This window comes from Danio aesculapii, chromosome 22 (genome assembly GCF_903798145.1).
Source record: "Danio aesculapii chromosome 22, fDanAes4.1, whole genome shotgun sequence".
Taxonomy (NCBI): domain Eukaryota; kingdom Metazoa; phylum Chordata; class Actinopteri; order Cypriniformes; family Danionidae; genus Danio; species Danio aesculapii.
This window is the reverse complement of record NC_079456.1, coordinates 17,119,514-17,139,648: the sequence shown is the minus strand read 5'-3', so window position 1 is coordinate 17,139,648 and position 20,135 is coordinate 17,119,514. Positions and strand designations below refer to the sequence as shown.

Here is a 20,135-nt window from a genome sequence, read left to right as displayed (position 1 = left end):
ATTAAAGATTAAAATTCTGTCACAACACTCTCTGGATTTAGTATGGTAATGAATATGTATATTGAAATGTTGATGTGTTTGGTCTTAACGGTATAGATCTGATACGCTACTGCTGCTTTGATTATTATGGCAGAGCATTTTTTCCCAATAATAGTAATTAGAATCACTATTAATGATCAAAAATCAGCAATAATTGATAATAAGAACCTAAAGTTTGTTTACGAACTTTGATGTTGGCTTGTGAAAGCCAACGTGACTGCGCTAGTACTGGGAATGGCTGTTAGCAGGAAGCATAGAGGTGCTAAGTGGTTGCTAAGCATTTGAAAAATGGCAACGCCATTTGATCAAATGCTAATACTTTGTAGGCATTTCTAGCACGTTATTGCACTAAGATAATTATTAATAGCATGTAGCTAATCAATATTAGCACTTGGCTTAACATTGTTAACATGCATAGTACACAGGAAGTCCCATTTGCTAGCGTAAGTCAAACAAGCCAATACCCAGGTACCTACGATGTTTTGAGATATTTCTGTTTTTAAATGGTTGCTAGGTTAGCCTGTTTTATTGCTATGGGGACTATTGACAGCTTAGTGATGATACATCAAAGCCTCTTGTCAATATGAGTGATCAACCCCGATGTCTCTATGACCGTCAAAAACTGGACTTGGACTTCATATAAAAATGGCTTGCCATATTTTATTAAAAATATAATGCTTAATAAGTGTGAAGGTGATCATACAAAAATGGCTTTCCCATTTCAGTAAAACAATGACTTTTTGTAAAAATGGCTTACCATATCAGTAAAAAATATGGAGTTTAACTCATGGAGTTTATGGCTTGCCATATTTTGAGAAAAATAATGCTTTAAATTATTTATTGGAAAACCATAAGTCTGATAAACCTGAAAGGATATAGCAACAAAATCTAATGCAGAACACAGCTTTTGACCAAATTTGGGCCTTGTATATATATATATTTTTTTTATGCCAGGATTAATCAAATTTAATATTTAAAATTTTTTATTCAAAAACTATAAATCTTATCGGCATGAGGAGATATAGCAACAATCTTGAATGCAGAAGGCACATTTTGACCAAATTTGGCCTTGTAGCAATGATGGCCTAGAGGGAGGTACGTTTGGTTTTGAGGACAGAGTAGTATTAGATTAGATTAGATTCAACTTTATTGTCATTACACATGTACAAGTACAAGGCAACGAAATGCAGTTTAGGTCTAACCAGGAGTGCAATAGCAGCAAGTGCAGGATATAGGTATAAGTTATAAAGTGCAGTTATAGAAAAACTATTAGTGTGCAGATAGATAAACATAATTACAAATGTATGTGTACAGTGGGTGTGTACATAATCAGTACAATGTAGTGCAATGAATATGTGCAATTTTTAAATGTGCAAATGTTATTTAGTGCAGTGATTGTGAGGAGTATAAGTTAGAGGAGAGTGGGGGGTGTATTAGTATAACAGTATGTTGGCTTTCTCATGCCAACATAATAATATGAAAAGCAAATAAGCAAATTGTGACTGTTATGATTTCTAGAGGATTATGTGACACCTGAATGATGCAGAAAATTCAGATTTGAATAATAGGAAGAAATTACAGTTATTTTAACAGCCTTGTTGAGCAGAATGTTTTCTTGAAGCATAAAAATGATTATTGACCTCAAACTTTTGACGGATTATCTTTATATTAAATTCATTCATTCATTCATTCATTTTCTTTGGCTTAGTCCCTTACTGATCTATTCCAGCGTATATTTTGTGCACCTGATGCCCTTCTAGCTGCAACACAGTATTAGGAAACACCCATACACTCTCATATTCACACACACACACGCACTCAAACACCTATCAGGGTGTCTGTAGGGTCTTAAATTTCAAAAACAAAATTTTATTCCCTAAAGAGTCTTAAATCCACTGAAATATTGTGTTGTAGGTCTTAGATCATTGTAAACTGGTCTTAATTTTCTTTTGTTCATGTAAAGCTATACCCAACTGGGCCACACCCATCCAATCACTAACAATATATTTCAATAAAAGTTTTAAGAAACATTTATTTATTAACTTTAATGTTTTTTTAAGGTTTTAACTTGGCCATTAAAAAGTCTTTAGGGTTTAGCCTTATGTAACTCTGAAATTTCATTCATTATGGTCTTAAAAAGGTCTTAAAAAGTCTTAAATTTGACTGTAGATACCCTGACTTATACCGCATGTCTTTGGACTGTGGAGGAAACATGGGGAGAACATGCATACTCCACACAGAAATGCCAACTGGCTCAGCCGGGACTCGAACCAGCGACCTTATTGCTGTAAGGCGACAGTGCTAACCACTTTGCCACCATGCCATCCCTTTATATTACATTTTTATATAATTATTACACAAATAATAACACTTAATACATAAATAATCTCTTCAGAAATTCTCATATAGAGTCTGAATATATATAACAGAAGCCAGTATTTCAACTTTTCAACAGAGATGATGCAAGAGTGCAGCAACCCATTGCCATCATTAGGAAAACGATAATGAGAGCTGACTCTTTCTGACTCTCTCATCTGCATGTGTGTTTCTGTCATAAATGTGGATGTGTGAGGGTAAAAAGCTCTGAGGCTGCAGCTTCTCTGTGTCCTTGATGGAGGCAAAGAGTGCGGTTTTGACCCAGTTGAGGGAGTTTTCATGCCTGCTGCTTTATTTGATCTGTTTGTTTGACTCCTCATACAGGATCAGACCTGCGTGACGGCCACCGCAAGCTCAGATCACACACACAAGAGCCTCACAGATGGAGAATCGGCCGTAAAGGTAAGCGAATGTGGTCTGAATGACGTGTGCTATTTTGCTGTACGTTTATTAGATTATTATTTTATATGCATGAAATTTCATTTATTTATTTCTATTTTGAATATTTTTATTCATTTCTCAGTGAGTATAGGTCATATGGGTGCATTTGAACGAAACCGATTTATTAAACGTATATATTTATTAAAATAATATTTTAGTCATGGAAATACAAAGATAATACATATAAATCCATTCATTTCATCAAAGTTTTATACATTTATTTTATATATATATATATATATATATATATATATATATATATATATATATATATATATATATATATATATATATATATATATATATATATATATTTATTTTATATATATATATATATATATATATATATATATATATATATATATATATTTATTTTATATATATATATAATTATAAATTTTTATTATTATTATTAATAATGATAATATAATAATATAATAATTAATATTTTTATTATTATTATTATTATTATTATTATTATATATTGTTTTATCATGTATATATGTTAACAAAATTATCAAGGTGTTATTACCTGATACTAGCTAGAACATAACTAGTCATACATTTTCTGTTTGCCAAATATAGAGAAGCGTAACCTTTACATCTTGAGCGCAGAAACCATTTCAGCTAACCATTTTAAAAAGCTTGGAGGTGTCGTGGATTTCCACTCAATCTGAATCACTCTCTTGGCCAGCAACATGCCAAACATAAGGGAGAGTTGTTGATGTTTAGGCCAAGTTAGAGCCTGGTCTGAACATCCAAACAATGCTAATTCCACATCATTTTTAATGTCCATTTCAAAAGCCTGAGAATAAAGTATGAAGATATATTTTCCAAAATTCAGATACTTCTGGACAGGACCAGATTATATGACCAAAGGTCCCGACTGCGCCTTTACATCCATCATGCAAAGGAGAGATAGAAGGATACAGCTTATTAAGTTTGGCTTTAGTATAGTGTAATCTAGTGTAATTCCCTCTCCCAGGAACATTTTATATTTATTATTTTTCTCTAAACATATAAATTTGGGTGTACTCATTTTGGACCGTTATCATAAATTATTTTGTTAGATTAACTCCAGATTTGGCTTCAGTACTGACTAATCTAATGTACATGCACCAATATAAAGTATTAATTTAAATCAGAGATTTGTGAGTTGTGTACTCATTTGTGTTGAGCACTTTATTTACTGAAGGTTTAATATATAAATTGTTAATTTATAATTTAAATTTCTATATGGTTTATGTACACATTGCTAAATAAATTACTAAATAAATGAAATAAGATTTAGGAATGTATCCTAGTTTTTTACTTTCATTTCATTTTAGTTTTTACACAGTGTTGCTACTAAAATATTTTATTTTGAATACTTTTATTCATTAATCAGTGAGTATAGCTCATATTTTGTGCATTTGAACAAAACAGATTTATTAAATGGATATATTTATGAAATATTGGGAAAAAATGACAAACCACAAAATTTCAGCAAAATTTGATGCAATTTTCGTTTCTCTTGAATTTTGCTCGTTTTACATTTTTTTTATTTAATATTTTTCCCTAAACATATAAATTTGGGTGTATTAATTTTGGACGGATATCATAAGTTATATTGTAAGATTTACTTCAGATTTGGCTTTAGTGCTGACTAATCTAATGTATATGCACAAATATAATATATAGAAAATATTAATTTAAATGAGAGATTTGTGAGGGGTGTACTCATATATGTTAAGCACTGTATTTACAGAAGTTTTAATATAGAAATTGCTCATTTAGAATTCACATTTATATATGGTTTACATATACATTTCTAAATAAATTACTAAATAAATAAAATAAAAATTATAACTGTATCTTAGTTTTTTGCTGTCATTTTATTTTTTACAATGTATTTCCACTTAAATATTTTATTTTGAATATTTTTATTCATTTCTCATTGAATATAGGTCATATATATTTTGTGCATTTGTACAAAACATTTGTTAAACAGATATATTTATTCAAATAATATTTTAGTCATCGAACATCTTTAGAAATAGATAGTACATTTAAATTCAAGCAAAATATTGGAAAAAAATGACAAACTACAAAATTTCAGCAACATTTTATAAATATTTAGTTTCTCTTGAATTCTGCTCTTTTATTTAATATTTTTTCCCTAAACATAAATTTAGGTGTGCTAATTTTGGACAGGTATCATAAGTTATTTTGTAAGATTAGTTTCAGATTTTGCTTCAGTACTGGCTTATCTAATGTATATGCACAAATATAATATTGTAAATCATCCTATAGAAAGTATTCATTTAAATCAGAGATTTGTGAGTTGTGTACTCATATGTGTTGAGCTCTGTATTTACAGAAGTTTTAATATATAAATTGTTAATTTATAATTTAAATTTCTATATGGTTTCTATACACATTGCTAAATAAATTAAATAATAAGTAGAAATGTAAGTAGTAAATGTAGATTAATTCCAGATTTGGCTTCAGTACTGACTAGTCTAATGTATATGCACAAATATATAGATTTGTGAGGGGTGCATTCAGATATGTTGAGCACTGTATTTACAGAAGTTCTAATATATGAATTGTTCATTTATAATTTTAATATATGGCTTTTTTATATATATATATATATATATATATATATATATATATATATATATATATATATATATATATATATATATATATATAAATACATGGCTTTATATCGCTTACATACACATTGCTAAATAAATTACTAAAAAATAAAATAATTAGAAATGTATCCCAGTTTATTTTATCAAATATTTATATAATATTTTATTTTGTTTTTCCACTAAAATATTTAATTTTGAATATTTTTATTAATTTCTCAGTGAATATAGGTCATATATATTTTGTGCATTTGAGAGAATATATTTAAATTCATCCGAAACATTGGAAAAAAAATTTTATACATATCCACCAAAATATCCAGATTCACTTGGCTATTTATAATTGCAAATAGATTTTAAAGTAAACAGCCAATAATTGTTAAATATTTACAAATAAAAACTAAATGTGAAATGGTAATGGAAGAAAGTATTGTTTAAAGATGAGTGTATAATTCTACAACATAATTATTTTGTATATTTTCAGTGTATTTAAAAAAAATAATAACTTTTTTTTTTTCTTCTTCTATTGTTTTTCTTCATTTTGGTTTCATTTTATTTTTACAATTTATTTCCACTAAAATATCCAGATTCACTCACAGAATTATGAATAATCATTTACAATTGCACATGCAGTTATGTCTATAGCCTGTGACAAGGAACCATTAAATGTTTTTTTTTTTGTTTTTTTTTTGTAAATATTTGTAAATAAACCTAATTGCAAATGATCATGCAAGTACATTTCTACCATATCTTAATACTAATATATAATACTACAACATGACAAAATTATTATTTAATATATTTGCAGTATATTTTAACAAATTCATAACTCCTTTTTCTTTATTTTCATTTTATTTTTCCAATGCATCTCTTTAAAATGAAAAGGATCAAATGCGAAGTAACTTCTATTAAAATATCCAGAGTGCACATGCTGAATTAAAGATGCTAATCATGAGAAAAGAGCATGCCTCATTCATTCATTACATATAATAACATCCGTTGTGTCACTAGTAATGCGTTTCTCTCCTTGCCGTGTGACCCATGAATCAAAAGTGCCATAAATGTTATTCGCTTTCATAATTGCTCCATTAAATGTAGCTTGTGTAGCCTGTTATACTGAGTGATAAAACTAATTAAGCTCTATTAATCATCACAGAAGCTGAAACCCGCAGAGAAACTCCTGGAGTCTCCAAGCGAACAGTCGGCCAAACCTCAAGTAGAGCAGGTGTGTGTTTGTTTGTTTGTGTTTTTGTCAACCGCAAGACACTTTTATTTTGAGTTCATGTTGACTTAAAGTACCCTTGTTATGCTTTTCACATTTGTTCAACATATTTGAGTCTTCGCACATTTCAAGATGTTAGCCATTATTTTCTGCTGCTTTTTTCTTTTAAGGCGACTAGATAATAAGCTATTTTAGGAGACAATGAGCCTGTAAAGTTGTTTTATTTTGTCCTGCAAATAAAAAATAAAAAAAACACAACACAAAAAACCCCAAGACGTTTGTGAATGAAGGCTGTAATCAACATTGTTTTCCATCACTTCACAGAAAATGGAAGCCATTTGAAATGACACCGGAGTAATTTATGACACTGTTGTTCATCAATAACAGCTTATTGCATCATTTTTGTAGAAAAAGGCTGTTTTCAGTCTGATTGAGTGATTAAATGTCCTGTTAATCGCATTAGAAAAGTTTAAAACCTTACAAACTGAATAAAATTTGGTCAATTCTTTTTAAAGAAGGTAAGGTTACACACAGTGTTCATTTTAACAATAGATTTTGATTTAGTTCGTCATATTTTAGTTTTCTGAATTTATTGTAGTTAATACTATAACGGAGAGTCTCAAAAACCTTTTTTAAGAGGAACTACTTTCTTCCTCCGTTCATTCATATCTGCAGCTGACGGTCAGAACAGCAGAAACCATTGCGACTTCACAAACGTCACTTCAGAGCTAGTATTTGAATGATTCTCAAGCACAATGTATAAAATGATGACAAAACAAGTGATTTTGCTCACATATTAAGATTTTAAGGCTGAACGACATGAAATGCCATCAGTCTACAGAGGAAAGTGCATCTGGAAAGTATTCATTGCGCTTCACTTTTTCCCACATTTTTTGTGTTGCAGTCTTATTCCAAAATGGATTAAATTCATTTATTTCCTCAAAATTCTACACACAATAGCCCATAATGACAATGTGAAAACAGATTGTGAGCAAAATCACTTGTTTTGTCATCATTTTATACATTGCGCTTGAGAATCATTCAAATACTAGCTCTGAAGTGACGTTTGTGAAGTAGCAATGGTTTGAATACTTTCCGGATGCACTGTACAGGGCAACTTTTTGAGCAGTGTTGTTGGACAATATTGTAGAGTGATGTTGCTTGGCCATTTTGCTGCTAAAAATTGGTAACAATTGTCTTTACAAAAAAAATTGTAAATGCAAGTTATTTTGTGTAGATGCATACAGGATGTGTGTATACCTCGTGAAACTAAACCTAGTAGTAGTAATTAATTCTTTTTTACTTTAGTACTTTTTTATTTTACTTGAGTACAAAAGTTGTAGTCAGTACTTCAACTTTTACCAGAGTAATTTTAAACATGAGTATCTGTACTTCTACTTGAGTAAAAGATGTGTGTACTTTTGCCATCTCTGGTTCAAACTAAACTCAAACTTATCAGGATAAAGAAAAAAACTAAAGCAAAAATGTTGCAACAGGCCTCAGACAAAACAAGAGAGCTGAGTGTTAGTAAACAGTCTGTTCTGTGTGTGTCTCTTTTTATGTTTCCTCATTCAGGATGGTCCTCAGATCACCAGTCTTCCAAAACTCCAGAGGAGCTCCACTAAACCCTCAGCAGGATCTCTGGAGGTCACGTCCTCCGCGTCATCTGTGCCAGCTTCCGGCAGCAGCCCTGACTTTGAGTACTGCAGCAAAGGTGATTTTACAGTATTATGTTGGAACTGTAATTTTCATGTCTTTTTAATGTTGTGCTGTTATCTGTGGCACATGTTTAATTAGAGTTGAAATGAAAGCACCGCCTCAGCCTCTTTGAACACTGACCGTTCTTTTTTTTTTAAAGAGGAAATTATTTTGTTATGGCTTTGATCGATTTCTGAAACACAGAACATGAAGTTGCGTCATCTTTGTTTTTCAGATCCTGCTACATGTCCAATAGTTCCAGGACAAGAGACGATTATCGAGATTTCTAAGGGCCGGTCTGGTCTGGGTCTTAGTATAGTCGGCGGGAAAGATACTCAGCTGGTACAGTAATCGTAAAAAATGCCTTTGAAAATACAAGAGTATTGTTCTGCATGATGTTTGTGAATTGGATTTTTTCAGTTTTATTATTATTATTGAATATTATTTTTATTTTTATTGAATATTATTATTTTTGTTGTTGTTATTGAATATTATTATTATTATTATTATTAATAATAATAGTAATAATAATAATAATAATAATATTGATTATTATTGTTATTGATGATGATTATTATTATTATTATTGATCATTAGTATAATTAATTATTCTTATGATGATTATTATTAGTAGTAGTAGTAGTATTATTATTGATTGATATGATTATTATTGATTATTAAGTATTATTTGTTTTAGATTTGTGTTTTTACTCATTTTAGAATTATTATTTATTGTTTTTTTGTAATTTTTTCATTGTTTTGTTATTTTTGCTCTGTTTTTCAGAGGGATTTAATTTAGTTTTTGTTGAATCTTTTTTTGTATTTGTTTTCTTTTAGTATTTAGTTTTTATATTTTATATTTGTGTTTTCTTTTTTTGTTTTACTTTTTTTATTTTTTTTTATTTCATTTGTTCATAAAGTTTATTTGTGTTTATTTGGATTGGTGTATTTTTGTATTTTGTTTTAGTGTTTGTTTTTTGTGCTTGTTTTATTTAGATTTTGTTTGTTTTTGTTTTTTTATTTTTTGTTTTGTTTTAAAATGTTATTATTTGTTTGTTTTTTTTTTTTTTTAGTTAATGTAAATTTTTTTGTGCCCATTTTATTTTGTGCTTTGTTTTAATGTAAATTTTTTGTGCATGTTTTTATTTATTTATAAAAAAAAATTATTCAGTTCTTTTATGTATTCTTTTATTATTATTATTTGTTACTTTTTTGTGCATGTTTTACTTCGTTTTTTTTTTTTTTTTTTTTCATTTATGTTTTATTTTTAGTTTTATGTATTATTTTTTCCATTTTTTAATGTAAATTTTTTGTGCATGTTTTATTTAGCTTTTTGTTTTGGTTTTTCTGCTTAATGGAAAAACACACTTAATCAGTGGTTAAGTTTTAGCAAACAGGCAGTAATCACATACAGCTCTTGTAATTGAAGCATCAAACATTTTATTTAATCTCATTTCACGAACTCAGGGACACTTTAGAATGTACATAAATCCCCCAGTACTGAACAATGCATAATTCCAGCAGTTCGAGAACAACATAAATATCTTTTTTTTTTATTTCTATTGCGCTTTTACAATGTAGATTGTGTCAAAGCAGCTTGACACAGAAGTTCTAGTAAACCGAAATTGAATCTGTTTCAGTCCAGTCTTCAGAGTTCAGTTTATTTCAGTGTAGTTTAATTTTCACTGCTGAAAGTCCAAACACTGAAGAGCAAATCTATTGATGCACAGCTCCACAAATCCCAATAAATATGTATTTAAACATTTATATGGTCCATCTGTTATCCAAATAATAATAAAAAAAAAACTATAAAAATCTTGTTAATTTGAATAGTTCTTAGTATAAAACAAGAAAGCAATCATGCATATACTAACCCTAAATGATGTGGATCCAGTTAGTCTTGTATGTGGTTCGGTCTCAGGTACGAGGTGTGAATGTGTGTGTCCATCCCTGACTGGTCTCGATCTCTCCATTGGCCGCAGGGATGCATGAAAACAGGCAGCTCACAGCAGGTGCTCTTTGTCTGTCCTGCCCTCCTCTGGTGGGCTGCAGAGACGAGCAGCGCCTCAGGCTTTTATCCGCCACATCGCCATCATAACTGTACTCTGCGGGCCCGTTCAGCTGTCAGAGGCCTTTATGAGTCAACAAAACCAGCCCTCGGGCAGCGCGGGCTTCAGCTGGAAGAACAACATCTCCGTGTGTTTTTATACACAGCAGTTTTAAAAGGTGTCAGCGTGCAAAAATTACACCGCCTCAGGTCACTCTAAATCTGTGCTGCACAAAAGGAGAGGTTTTGAAAAATGTGCTGGCTGCTCTTTTGCAATTCGTTAGAATAGAAACGGACTTGTGAGAAATGATACTGTTAGATTGTGTTGTGGACAGGACAAAGTTTGCTTATTTTTCAATGATGATCTCCAGTGAACTGAGAGTTAAAGTCAGTCCAAAAAAAAACAAAGCATTGGACTCTTCTAAAGCATAAGAATACCATATTATGTTTACAGATATTTAAGAAATGTGCCAAGTTGAACATACTTGTTTGACTGAAAAACAATGATAAAGTCAGTTATCCCTTGAAAATGTGTGTCCTGTGTCAGAATGTCTGTCATTGTTTTGGTCTCTATAACCAGCCCACTGCCAGATCACCCAATTATATTTCAGCATCCAGGGTTGCCTTGGTGGAAAACAGCTTATTTCATTTCAGTCTTGAATGCTGCCTCAATATGTGCAGGCGTGGATGAAAATGAGACCTCGATAGGACAGTAACAGCCTCCGAAATGAGACGCTGGTTCAGAGTTGGAAAAATCCACATGAGGTGGTTTTTAATTAGCAAAGGCTTTAAATATTACAAACGTAAACATCATCATGCACGCTCGCTCCTAATGGTGTCATCAATCTGGCAACCTGCTTTTGCATTGAGTCCTCAGGGGAGGAGCCGAGCAGGAAAAAAACCCTCTTCAATATTTTGAATTTAGACTGCAATATCTGTTTTAACCACTAGGCACACCCTACACTCTGCATCTTCAAACATCATTCAGAGCAGTTTTTGTGAACTGGATAAAGAGATTATTTGTCTGAAAGCTGAACATTCATGCATCAGATATTGAGAAATGTTGTTTTTGTTAAAAATGCTGTTGAAAATTGTTTCCTGTTGTTGAAATAACCGCTTTTATCCCGTTCATATCAGTTATTTGAAACCATAGTAAAGGATGGCAGGAGAAATTTGATGGTAAAATGCACCTTCACGAAAAAGGTGGTGTTCGTCCTCTTCTCATACATTTCTGTGATGTTTTCAGGATGCCATCGTGATTCATGAAGTGTATGAGGAGGGAGCAGCGGCTCGGGACGGACGACTCTGGGCTGGAGACCAGATTTTAGAGGTGTGTGTGTGTGTTTGTTTTAGTGCGTCTGTTTTTTGTGAATTTTAATTTTATTTTAGTTTGTGTGATTATGCTTGTTTTGTGTGTTTTTGAGTGTGTAAGTTCGTGTGCATTTTTGGTATGTGTTTCTGTTGAGTGTGTGTTCATATATGTTTAATGTACATGTTTATTTTCCTTTGGTTCTATACATGTTGGTGTGTTTGTGTGTGCATGTTTTTGTGCGTGAGTTTACACTTTTGTAAATGTGTGTTTTTGTGAGTGTGCATTTGTGTTTTTGCGGGGTACATTTGTGTGTGCTTGTTTTCGGATTTGTACATTTTTGTACATGTGTGTCTCAGTTTGTGTGTGCATGCGTTGTTGTGTTTTTGTTTGTGTGTCTGCATTTGCGTGTGTACTCACGTTTGTGTGTATTTGTGATTGTGCATGTGCATTTCGTGTGCACTTTGATGATTGTGCGTGTTTGTTTTTGTGATTGTGCATGTAATTTTTTTATTTTGTGTCTGTTTGTTGTGTAGTTTTGTGTACGTGTGTGCTTTTTTGTGTTTGTGTTTGTGTGTGTCTGTGTGCATGCATTGGTGTTTGTGTGTGTTTCTACTTGTGTGTGTTGGTTTTTTATGTCTGTGTATGAGTGTGTGTAGTGTTTGTGCGTGTGTAACAGCTGCTCTGCCTTGAGGTGAAATGTAAATGTGTGTTTGACTGCTGTTATTGTGAATGATAAGAGGAGAGTCATGTGACCAGCAGTGTGTTCGTCAAAATGACACAACAGCTCCATCTTCTGGACACACAGTAGCATTAGCACAATGTCATATTATACTGAACTTTTACTCAGAGTGTTTCACATTTTGAAAATATCCATATTTTAATGTCACTTTCATTTTTACATCTTTAATTTAGATTTTATTTGTTTAATTTCTTGTCTGTTTGTTTAATTTTTATATGTTTTTAATAATGTTTATTTGCTTTAGTAAATGTAGCACTTTATAATTGTGTAAAAGTACATTTTCAGTTACAATTTTTATATATTATTTGATTTGATGGGTTTTAGTATTATTTGTCAAAATAATTGTCAAAAGTTTTGGATTGTTTAAATATTTTTTATTACATGTTAAATTCATTTTATTTTAGTATCTGTGAATTAACCTTTTGGTATTTATTTCAGTTACTTACATTTTTCATCTAATAATAAATAAACTTAAAAAACAAAAAAAATCTACTTAAACTTATTTTTTCAGTTGTCAAAAAAATGAATACATTTTTTATGTAGTTTATAAAAATAATAAAAAAGTATTTTTAAGATGTATATCTAGTAAGTTTATAGTTGTAATATGTATATTTTATTTAGTGCTTAGCTTGTTTTTTATATACAGTGTATCTGTAAAGTATTTATAGCGCTTCACTTTTTCCACGTTTTTTATGTTACATGTACATAAGTATTCACAGCCTTTGCTCAATACTTTGTTGATGCAACAAAGTCTTTTTGAATATGATGCCACAAGCTTGGCACACCTGTCTTTGGGAATTTTTGCCCATTGCAGTATTTCTCAAGCTCTATCAAGGTGGATGGGAAGTGACGGTCTACAGCCATTTTCAGATCTTTCCAGAGATATTCAATAGGATTTAGATATGGTCTCTGGCTGGGCCACTCAAGGACATTCACCGAGTTGTTGTGAAGCCACTCCATTATATATTTTGGTTGTGTACTTTGGGTCATTGTCATGCTGAAAAATGAACCGCCGCCCCAGTCTGAGTACTCTGAAGCAGGTTTTCATTCAGGATGTCTCTGTACATTGCTGCATTCATCTTTCCCTCTATCTTGACTAGTCTACCAGTTCCTAACTATGGACATAATGAAAGATCTCCTTCGCTTGACAAATTAAACGCGGACACTCAGTTGAAAGTAATTAAATAGATTTATTGTAGAAAAAAGTAGCAATTTAAGTAAGCATCTCTTCAGGGTGGCCACAGGCCAAAATAACAAATAAAAAATCTGCAAAGTAAATAAACCAACTAACCTGCAAGTCTATAAAAGAAAAATACACGAAGCTTACTTAAACATAAACAAAGTCAAAAGTAATCAAAATAAATAGGCAGGCCACCCCTACAAGCTCAAACTCTTAGAAAAGTTGCAAGCGTACATGGACATTTGGACAAGATTAAAATTTGGTTGTCAGCCAGAGGGGTAAGGAAATCCAGAAGATCTCCACTCCCAGTAACGGTCGCACCAAAAATTAGCTCCTCAAACTCTGCCGGAAGTTCCATTTTATAGCTGTACTAGCAGCCAAACAGAGCCTATATATATGTATATAAAGGTTAATTAGATTAACTAGGCAAATTAGAGTAATTGGACAAGTTATTGTTTAACAGTGGTTTGTTCTGTAGACTGTCAGAAAAAAAATATTGCTAATAAATATAGAGCATGCTATAGAGCATGTCTTTGGACTGTGGGGGAAACGCAACCGGAGGAAACCCACGCCAACACGGGGAGAACATAATGTGTGTTAATATGTGCCGTTTTCAGTAAGTTGTAAATGTGTGTCGTGTTTGTTGTATCTCTTCCTGCAGGTAAATGGAGTGGATCTGCGCAGTGTGGCTCATGAAGATGCAATCGCTGCTCTACGGCAAACACCCCCCCAAAGTTCGGCTGACTGTCCTACGGGACGAGGCGCAGTACAGAGATGAGGAAAACCTGGATGTCTTCCGCGTTGAACTTCAGAAGAAAACCGGACGTGGACTGGGGCTGAGCATCGTCGGCAAGAGGTGACCATAAACTGATGAGTAGAAAAGGAAAATATGCATTATGATTATACATTTTAAGTTCAGTTAAGTTCATTCATTCATTTTTCTTTTCGGCTTAGTCCCTTTATTAATCAGGGGTCGCCACAGCGGAATGAACCGCCAAATTATCCAGCATATGTTTTACATAGCGGGTGCCCTTCCAGCTGCAACCCAACACCAGGAAACACCCGTACACTCCCATTCACACACATACACTATTAACAATTTAGTTTACTCAGTTCACCTATGGGTTGTTTTTTTGTCTAATGTTATTTCCTCCAGGAGTAATCGTCCTAGGGTGCTATTTAACACAATCCAGTCTGTTATAAACCGTTCTAACATTGTTTTAGAACATGTGTCAGAATCAACCTGTGATGAGTTCCTTCATTATTTTGTTGAAAAGGTGGCCTCTGTTAGACAGACCATTGACAACACTTTGACCATTGACAATAATTCTGACACATGTTGTCCTTCTGAGCCCTTATCTGTTTGATGTATTTGTAATGTATTTGGTGGTCCAGCAGTTGACTCCAACAAACTGTCTTTTGGACATTATTCCATCTAGGGTGCTAAAACAGGTTTTTAGCACACTTGGACCTTGTCTTTTGTCCTTTATAAATAGCTGCCTTAATTTGGGGACTGTCCCAACAGTTTTAAGCATGCTGTGGTCAGGCCTCTTCTCCAAAAACCCAATCTTGATCCTACAGTTTTACCAAATTTTAGAGTGTCTCACCTACCCTTTTTATTCAAGATTTTAGAAAAAGTAGTTTTTACTCTGCTGCACTCCTACCTTGAAAGAAATCACATCTTTGAGAAACTCCAATCTGGTTTTAGATCATGTCACAGCACTGAATCTGCTCTGTTAAAAGTTCAAAATCATATTTGTCTGTTCCTTGATGCTAAAAAAAACCCTGTGTTGTTAGTCATGCTGGACCCTACTGCTGCATTTGACACTGTGGATCACTCAGTCCTCCTTTCGCAGTTGGCCCAGCAGCTTGGGCTTCCGGGGGCTGTGTTAGACTGGTTTAACTAAATATTTAACCGGTCGCAGTTTTTCAGTTATGGTTGGTGACTACTCTTCATCTCCTGCCCCTTTGACCTGTCGAGTGCCTCAAGGATCCATTTTGGGCCCTGTTTTGTCTCTTTGTACATGCTGCCTTTAGGTTCACTTATTTTAAATCACTATGTCTCTTTTCTTTTGTTTGCTGACGATGTACAGCTTTATCTTCCTTTTACACCAAACTTTTTAGATTCACTTGATTCTTTTAGCAAATGTTTTAATGATATTAAGATATGGCTGATATAAAATTTTCTCTGCCTAAATGAAGACAAAAGCGAGTGTATTCTGTTGGACAATTCTAAGAGGTCAACCATTTCATCTACAGCACATCTGGCTCAGTTTCCTTGCTTCAGCCATGTGGTTAAAAACTTGGGTGTGAGACTAGATGGTAGTCTAAAGTTTGATAAGCAGATTGATTCGGTGATTAAAGCAAGCTTTTTTCAGCTTCGCCTTTTCTTTAAAGTCAAGCCCTTCCTGAGCAAGGCTGATCTTGAGAAAGCCATCCATGCTTTTGTTAATTCGTGTTTGGACTACTGTAATGCACTTTATGTTGGAGTTAACCAGTCATGTCTTCATCGTTTGCAGCTTGCAGCTCGTTGTGCCGCTGCTCGCATGTTAACTAACAGTCAGAACAGTGAACACATTACACCAATTCTCTACTCCCTCCACTGGCTCCCTGTTAAGTTTAGAACTGATTTTAAACTTTTGATGTTTGATTTTTAATGCCGTCAATGACCTTGCTCTTATTTATTTATGAAATTTTGCACATTCACAAACCCAGCAGAGCTTTGCAATCTGCTGACCAACTTCTGCTTGAAGTCCCTCGGTCAAGATACAAGCAGCTCTTTTGCAGTGGCAGGTCCTCTGCAAATACTCTGGAATACCCTTCCAACTGAGCTTTGTACAATCACTGACCTGCCACTTTTTAAAGCCAAGCTTAAGACCCACTTGTTTAAATTAGCTTTTAATGCATAGCACTGACACTTCGTTATGTTTTAATGTTTGTTGCATTTTGATGGTTGTAGTAAAGTGCTATATAAATAAAAGTTGATTGATTGATTGATTATACCGCATGTCTTTGGACTTGTGGGGGAGGAAACCCAGAGGAAACCCACGCCAACACAGGGAGAACATGCAAATTCCACACAGAAATGCCAACTGACACAGCTGGGGCTCGAACCAGCGACCTTCTTGCTGTGAGGCGATCATGCTACCCACAGCGCCACTGTGACGACATTAAATTAAGTGTACAAAACAATTTACAACAAAAATATCTTATGAGGTTGGAAAAAATGCACGTGATAATTTTAAAACTAAACATGCAGTACCATTTGCAGCACAATGCCTGATATTTTATGAGCATAAACAATCCTCAATGCGTAATACTACTCTTTTAAAATGATATTTTACCTCAAATAATACACCAAGCGGACAATTTAGCCTACCCAATTCACATGTACCGCATGTTTGGACTGTGGGGGAAAAAGGAGCACCCGGAGGAAACCCACGCGAACGCAGGGAGAACATGCACACTCCACACAGAAACGCCAACTGAGCCGAGGCTCAACCCAGCGACCCAGCCACTGCGTCGCCTGTTCAAAATATTATAATATGTAATTAATAATGTTATTATATTATAGTAGTATTGTAATATATTTATTTTAATAAAATGCACAATACTATATTAATATGAACTAAAATGCACAATACTATATTAATATGAACTAAAATGCACTATACTATATTCAGATTAAATTAAACATGTATTTATGCATTTTCTTTACACATGAATAATACAGAAACATTAAATTATAAATAATAAATCTTTAATTTTCTCCAATTTACATTTTTATTGAATCAATATTGAAATTATTATATAGCATAAAACAGGAGTAGTGAATGGAAACTGTTATAATGAAGTCTTTAATCCTACAGATTTCATTACAGTGCTGTTTTTCTCTCTCTGTGTGTCTGCAGGAATGGTAAAGGTGTGTTCATCTCTGATGTGGTGAAGGGCGGTGCGGCAGATCTGGACGGTCGACTGATGCAGGGTGATCAGATACTGTCTGTGGACGGAGAAGACATGAGACAGGCCTCACAGGAGACGGTCGCCGCCATTCTCAAGGTCCGCTCCATCCCAATCCTAAAACACAAACCTAGTTTACAGCACAGTCCAATAGAGGAGCACAAAATCACACCGGGATAGTTCATCCAAAATTTACTACTTACTCGCCCTCAAGTGGTTCCAAACTTTTTCTTTTGTTTTTAACAGAAGACAGAAACTCATAAGGTTTGGAACCACTTGAGGGTGAGTAAGTAGTAAATTTCTTTCCCTTTAGGTAGAACTGCAGCTTCACAACGCTAACGCTAGATGTCGCTGTTTGGTTGTGTATCATAAGGTTGATGGCCTGTGCTGTTGATCAAACTGTGTATGGATTTTTTTTTTCATTATAACCTCAAAAAAATATGTTTATGTTAGATAAAATATAAAAGTGTTTATGTAAGTAGTATGCAAGAAGCCCATTTTAGCCAGGTAAAAAAAAATATCATGCTTTAAAAAGTCTTAAATTATTACTTGGCAAGTCGAAATGACAATAAAAACCTACTTGACTTGAAATTGAAAATACACGTTGAAATGATTACTAAGTCACAATAAAAAGTCAAACTTATCATTTAGCAAGTTGAAATGACAGTAAAAGCCGACTTGACATTAAATTACAAGATAAATTGAAGTTATTACTTACCAAGTGAGATTGCAAGATGATAAAAATATTTTATTTTTAAAAGTTTTATTGCGAGATAAGAAGTCGAAATTGACAAGTCGAAATTGCAATAGCAAGTTGAAATGACAATAAAAACCAATTTGACTTGAAATTATGAGATAAATTGAAATTATTACTTTTAATAATTCTTAATTTTTAAAATTATGACTTTATTCTAAATTCTGAGATAAAGATAAGTTGAAATTATGAGGATAAAAAGTTTAATTCATAATAGATCCAAAATAATATATTGTATTTTGAAATAAAATCTAGTTTCCACTCTATGTTTTTAACATACTTCCATTTTATTTATTCAGATCAAATATGAGAGTAAAACATTTGATTTTAAGTCAACACAAACTTAACACCGTGACTCCTGACAAAATGTCTTAGGAAGTAAAATAAATGCTCTGGGCATTGTTTTACATCATTATCTTTAATTCACTGTTGGACAAGCCACAATTTGTATAGTCTGGAGCCACTGATATTAACTGTGTTGTATCTGTTTTTTCACTTTTTTTCTGTTAAAATATTAACATCAGAGCAGTTTATCACAGTTTTTACTGTGACTAGCATAGATGTTACCATATAAGCTAACCACAGCAATGTGCTTAAAGGTGATATTAAATGATATCAAGCCCAAACCGTTGGTCCGTTTAACTGTATTTTATTGACACCTTGTCATTTACCTCCACAATATAAATTAATTATATGTTAAGTTATCTTTTTTAAATCCTTATTTTATACATAAATATTACTGTAGTAAAAATATAAGTATATTACAGTGTTTATTAGTTTATCAGTCAGGAATCATTCTACATACTATTTAATTCAGTGTAACAATAGTTTATATTTCCAAACAAATCTGTCATATTTACAACAAGAATATGCTGAATACATATTAAAAGTCTCCATTTAATGATCACAGTGCAATTAATTGTCACTTTAAATGATTGTACTTTTTCTTCAAGCCACTGATTTTTACCCATTTGTTAGCAATGACTTTTTTATTGTCACTTATTCATATTTTTTACTTAGGACAGGCTAAAACAAGTATGTTGATGAATTTTTACATAAATGTTCAATAAAAGCACTACATTATGCCATAATTTCATTAATGTTACATAAAACATTACTTGTAAATCACTTAATGTACATTTAATTTCATGCAGACAGCAAAATCAGATGTTTTGATGCAAGTATATAATAAAATACTATTGGTGCTAAAAACATGTTTATACAGTGTTCAGCATAATTGAGTACACCCCATTTTGAAGATGCATATTTTTATTCATTTCTCAGTGAATATGAGTAATATATATATATATATTGGTGCATTTGAACAAAACAGATTTATTAAACAGATATATTTATTAAAATAATATTTTAGTGACAGAACATCTTTAGAAATGGAAAGATAATATTTTTAAATTCATGCAAAATATTGCAAAACAAATGACAAACTACAACATTTCAACCAAATTGAATTATTTATTTTATTTATTTATTTATTTGTTTAATTTTTTTGTATTCGATATTTTCTACAACATATAAATTTGGCTGTGCTAGTTTTTGGACCATTATCGTAAGCCATTTTGTTAGATTAGCTCCAGTACTGACTAATCTAATGTATATGCACAAATATAATGTTGTAAAGCTTCCTATTAAAAATATGAATTTAAATGAGAGATTTGTGGGGGGTTTACTCATATATGCTGAGCACTGTATATTTATTTATGTTTATAA

General features: G+C 32.3%; 1 protein-coding gene across 1 annotated transcript in view; it reads left to right on the top strand.

Moving 5' to 3' along the window:
- The window catches only part of patj (PATJ crumbs cell polarity complex component), a 181,196-nt gene that overhangs the window by 141,910 nt on the left and 19,151 nt on the right, over nt 1-20,135 (top strand). Inside the window, 8 exon segments of the mRNA XM_056447343.1 lie at nt 2,740-2,817; nt 6,652-6,720; nt 8,293-8,431; nt 8,651-8,757; nt 11,709-11,792; nt 14,355-14,417; nt 14,419-14,549; nt 17,605-17,752. Of these exon segments, the coding sequence (XP_056303318.1) occupies nt 2,740-2,817; nt 6,652-6,720; nt 8,293-8,431; nt 8,651-8,757; nt 11,709-11,792; nt 14,355-14,417; nt 14,419-14,549; nt 17,605-17,752 (819 nt within the window).